Below are 4,912 nucleotides of genomic sequence, written 5' to 3' on the forward strand. Positions count from 1 at the left end.
AAGGACAATAAAGTATATTATTAAAATGAAACAGAAGAAAGACTTTGCTCCTGCTACTAAGAGCAAATATCTGTGAATAATGAGCTCTTTAAATTCATCACTCCACCATTTTGACTGAGTGAATGAGTTGAGTGAATGCTGCTCGAATTAGGTTTATTTTGCCCCCCAGAGGTCTGCTTGATTGGCAGGCATCACAACTAGATGCCTGCATATCAAGTTGTGAGCAGGGTAATTGTACGACACAACAAACACAAGCAAGATTCAAAGACCTTTAGTAATCTGCTGATGTGTTGAACAAAAAACCTGATTTGGTAAGAGATTTTTAAACCTATGGGAACCAGGTCTATACAGATGAATTACTAGACCGTGCAGAAGCCTCTTTCCTGTGTGTGTAAGATGATATTTTTGCATACTGTACTTGCTGCAGATGCTCTGCATGCAAAAATCCAATCAATTTTGTTTCAGATTGCCAGGAAATAGAATCACCCTTCCATGCCGTCATTACTCATCTGCTCTTCTCCTGATTCCTGTCTTTATTTCAGATGTGTCTGTCATTTGAGCCTGCCTGTAATAACCCGCTCTCTGTCCCAGAAGGTAACATTTTCCATCAGTGCCAACAATCAGCATCAAATATGACAACACTTCCACACAAAGCAGAAACAAAGACGCAAAGTAGAAAACTAAATGTGGGCACATGCTCAGCAAATATGAAAGCTTTTTATACTTATGCACACAGAGAAATACTGGAGGCAGATGGGACAGACTGAGGAGGAAGAAAGAGTTGCATTGGACATAATCTTAATCCAAATTTTTCATTTTCAGGAATCTGTGGTTTTGGGCGATTCTGATAAAAAGAAAATCTCTTGAGGCTCCATTTGCACTTGGATAAGAGCTAGATTTATGTACTGCACAATAATCATATGGGGGAGGTCGGGGGGGATGATGCGTGTCCAAAGCAGATAGCTTTAGTCAGGTTTCATCCAAATGGAATGCAAATTTTAACCAAATTTCCTGCATCTAGATCATCTAAACAGTCCAGTCAGGTGCAATTATTTGCAATAAGAGACCCTGATGATGTCAACAGGTTTTTTTTTCAAAACTTTTAGAGAGATCCGTCCAGAACAAAGTTAATGTTGTGTATGAAACTGGCGGAGGAGATTGTGGTTTCAGTTAAATGTTAATAAAGCAAACGCACTCTGCCTTGTGCTAAAAGTCACTGTCAACCTTTAAAATATTAAACCAAGAACACAATCTTGCCGTGAGTTGCCTAAACATAGCCATTAAAACGTTTACGCATGCTTTCATTGCTGAAACTGAAAGCTGAAATACTCATTTGACACTTTGCTGATATGTTCAGTAGGATGGGACAATATACGATAATATTGGTATCGGGATACGTTTTTATTGTGGTGAATTTCCATTATCGGGATCATCTGTCTAGCTTGTCTATGTGCAGTCCTATATTGATTTCCTGATACATTTTTCACTGAGCACAAGGGGGAGACCGTATCTTTCCAGTTATTAAATCCTAAGCCTGTCACCATGGCTGAAGGCTCGGTTTGCCAATTGTTTCCCTCACAAAAAGAAGTTAAACTGGTCCAAAGAATGAGAGATCAGGTGTTTGTTTCTTAACTAAATGTTTGCTGATGAGATCCCAGTATGTTTTTGTGCCTTTGAGTTTTAAGCGTATTTGATGATTCTTGGGATAATATCTTGAATCACAATATTTTGTCCCGAATTATCGTGACATGAAATTTTCATGGCATCACATGCCTAACAGTCAGTATTACCATTTTACCACTTCCCAGATATGATAATTCACAACATTTCCTCATTATGTTAATAAGAAAAACGCAGTCAGAGCAGTATTACCTCTCTTACAAAATGTATTTGGTGTTCTGTAGTTTATAGAGGTAATTTCTGTGAGACGGGGTTGCACGCTGCTGCATGACTGAGCATCTCTGCAGGTAGGCGTTATTTAAAGCTGTGTTTCATCGCTCCACTCCAGAGGGAAAGTATATATATGTGTTTCCTTGTTATAATATTTCACTCATCTTATAGGGCTCATCTGTGTCCTTGCATAAACTCCTGTTGTTTACCATTCTGCATCAGCCCATTTATAAGCTGCCATTTTAATATTGGGTTGTGTTTAGTCCAAGCGCCTACTGGCTCCGGTTCAAAAGTACATCTTAAACCCATCCAGTGTTGGCAGCCTAAATCTACGTGACTCATCCAAACACTTTCATTGTTGTTACTGTACAGGGCAGCTTAGTTATGTCCAAACATAAAACGGCTTACATTTGGATGGGCTGCGTTTTCAGAGCTTTTACAGGAACAAATCACCTTGATGGAAAGTGACCTCATCTCAGCGTGCAGGCTCATATCCAGATTCTCCCCCGCGAACTGACCTCAAAGCAGCCACCTGACACACCAAGCAACAGCAGCACTGCTTTGAAGATAGATAATAAAGTCCTGGATGCACTTTCAGTGGCACCAGGAGCCACTCTTGTTTCTTTTAAGGCGACTGATGCAATTTGAGGGGATGGAACTTGCAGTTTGAAAAAAACAAAACAAAAACAATATCACTGGTGAGATCCTGTAAAGCTCTTCTGTGGCTGTGCGGCAGAGGGACTGCGTTTTAGTTTTTAATCAGAAAGAAGTTGCTGAAATGTGAAACGTTTGCTTTGACTTACATAATGTTTGTCATCGTCCTCATTGTAGGCAAGTTTGACCACACCGTAGGAGCCCTGCAATACAACGACAAAGACATTAATCCTCATATGTAGAAGTGTTCACAGCAACACAATATTCTGTGATAATTCAATGCTCTCCCGGTGTTGGTGGTTCAGCCCCGCATTAAAACAAAGTGTGTCATCAACAAAACTGGTGAGGGATTCTGTTAAGAACAGACGGCAGCACCATACTGACAGAATCTTTCGAAGGCAGCATCGTTTCCACTCAAAAACAACATTTTTATTCTTTGGCAGCACAGAATGGCTCCTCCCACACACACACACACATACTGCCCCAGGATGTGTGTTTTCCATCTTAGTCCTTTTTTCCTTGCATGGTTTCTTCTCTGATGACTGCAAATAAGTAACAAAACTGCTTGAGAAGCTGATCATACATAAATAAAGTGAGTTATAACAACTCTGTTGTCTTGTACAGACAAGACCAAAGCCAAAGCCTCAGGATTTATTCATCCATTTGTGGGCCTTAGTCAACTCATGTAAAGTGAGAATTCTTTCAAATGTATGTAAATCTCCACAGTGCTCCATGTTAACGCCTAACTTTCTCTTTGTTTTCTAATGGAGATGATTTGATACCATGTTTTCCTTTCTGACCACAAAATTCAATATCTGGCAATATAAATATCAGTCAGATATTTTTTTTCCTCTTTAATGTCTACTACCTTAATATCTTGCAATATCTCTGCTTTTAATAAGACCTTCAAAAGCCTTTTTGCTAAAGATGCAATCTCTAAAAACACAATTGATGTGCTCTTCAGTCTTTTCAGTGTGCCAGTTTTTCAATCATCTCTATTGCCGCCACAAAGAATTCCCCTATGTGTTAACCACAAAAGTGTTCACCAGCCGTCACTTTGTGAAGTCCATCCAGTGTGCTGTCAGATTTAGAAATGAGACATGTTGCAGCTCAGTAAACTTAGAATTTTGCTGTTTATTTCCTCCTCCTCGTGATATTCAATCTGGTGTTTTTGTCACATTGAGACATTTATATTTCGTTAGTCATAATAGTGGCGTGGCTGTCGGGATGGCAATGTTGGTCTGTTGGNNGTCCAGACTGAAATATTGGATGGATTGCAATAAAGGAGTCAGAAAAAAATAATGACTTTGGTTTAGATGAAAAGTCAGAGGATCACCAGAGCTTGACATCCCCTTCAGCTGTACTTTGTGTTTAGTGCTAATTAGCAAATGTCACGATGCTAACATGCTAAAATAAGTTTGTGGAATTGTAGACTGCAAAAAATCAACATATTAGCATTGTGAGCATGTTAGCATGCTGACATTAGCTCAAAGCACTGCTGTGCAGCCTCACAGCACTGCTAGCATGGCTAACAAGACTCTTGTGTTTGATAGCAGGATATTTGCTTATTTATATAGTCGACCTACAAAAGGTCAATCTAGCCAACAATGTAGAAAATTGTAGCATGAAATATGAAATAAGATTACTGGGCTGTTTCGAACTAGCGAGAAGTCAAGTGTGTAAAGCTAAAGCTAACTGTATAGAGGATGGGCAGGTGGTGTTCAGCTGAATAGTTCCAAAAACAAACCTTCCCGTCTACATCATATAATACAATTCTACTTGCAAATATATCTACAACCCATATAATAAAGACAACTCGTGACTGTTGGTGTGCACATGCTGTGAATGACTTTGGTGTATTTTCTCACTTAACAGATAAATCGAGCAAAGGGTCGATCTTCCCTGAGCTGCTGCTATTTTCCCAAAAGCACTCGCTATTAAAGAGAGGCAAGCAGCAGAAAGCCGACAAACTCACCTTCCCAATCTCGCTCTTCAGCTTATACTGGTTTAACTGGATACAGTCCTGTGAGGGGGGAGAGAAAAGGTAGAGACATGAGGAACTACATCACCGACATAAATGACCATCACTTTCATTTTCAAGCAAAGAGAATCAGGGCCGTCTTTGGTACCAGAACAAACTGTTCCCGCTCTGTGTGTATATGTGTTGAAAGTCATTTATTTCTGAGATGTAGGTAACGATGCAGTCTGTAGTTTCTGTTTACTGTCTGCAAATCCATTAGAGTGCTACTGTTTAAATGGCTGATTTGCAGTTCCATAGCAACCGCCGCTACAGCACAGAGTCAGCCAGGGGCATGGCAGAGGAGAGCAGACCACAGCAGGACAGAGAGATGGGGGGAGAGGAGGGGGG

The 4,912-nt window shown here is 40.1% G+C and overlaps 1 protein-coding gene across 2 annotated transcripts in view; it reads right to left on the reverse strand.

The window, feature by feature from the left end:
• camkk1a (calcium/calmodulin-dependent protein kinase kinase 1, alpha a) overlaps positions 1 to 4,912 on the reverse strand; it is a 59,388-nt gene that overhangs the window by 25,857 nt on the left and 28,619 nt on the right. For both annotated transcript variants that reach the window (XM_035666166.1, XM_035666165.1), the window contains exons 3-4: positions 4,520 to 4,567; positions 2,694 to 2,747 (exon numbers count right to left, since the gene is read on the reverse strand). In XM_035666166.1, coding sequence (XP_035522059.1) covers positions 2,694 to 2,747; positions 4,520 to 4,567 — 102 coding nt within the window. The remainder of the gene's footprint in view (positions 1 to 2,693; positions 2,748 to 4,519; positions 4,568 to 4,912) is intronic.

Source organism: Morone saxatilis, unplaced genomic scaffold (assembly GCF_004916995.1).
Source record: "Morone saxatilis isolate NCDOM2014 unplaced genomic scaffold, NCSU_SB_2.0 Contig20, whole genome shotgun sequence".
Lineage (NCBI taxonomy): Eukaryota > Metazoa > Chordata > Actinopteri > Moronidae > Morone > Morone saxatilis.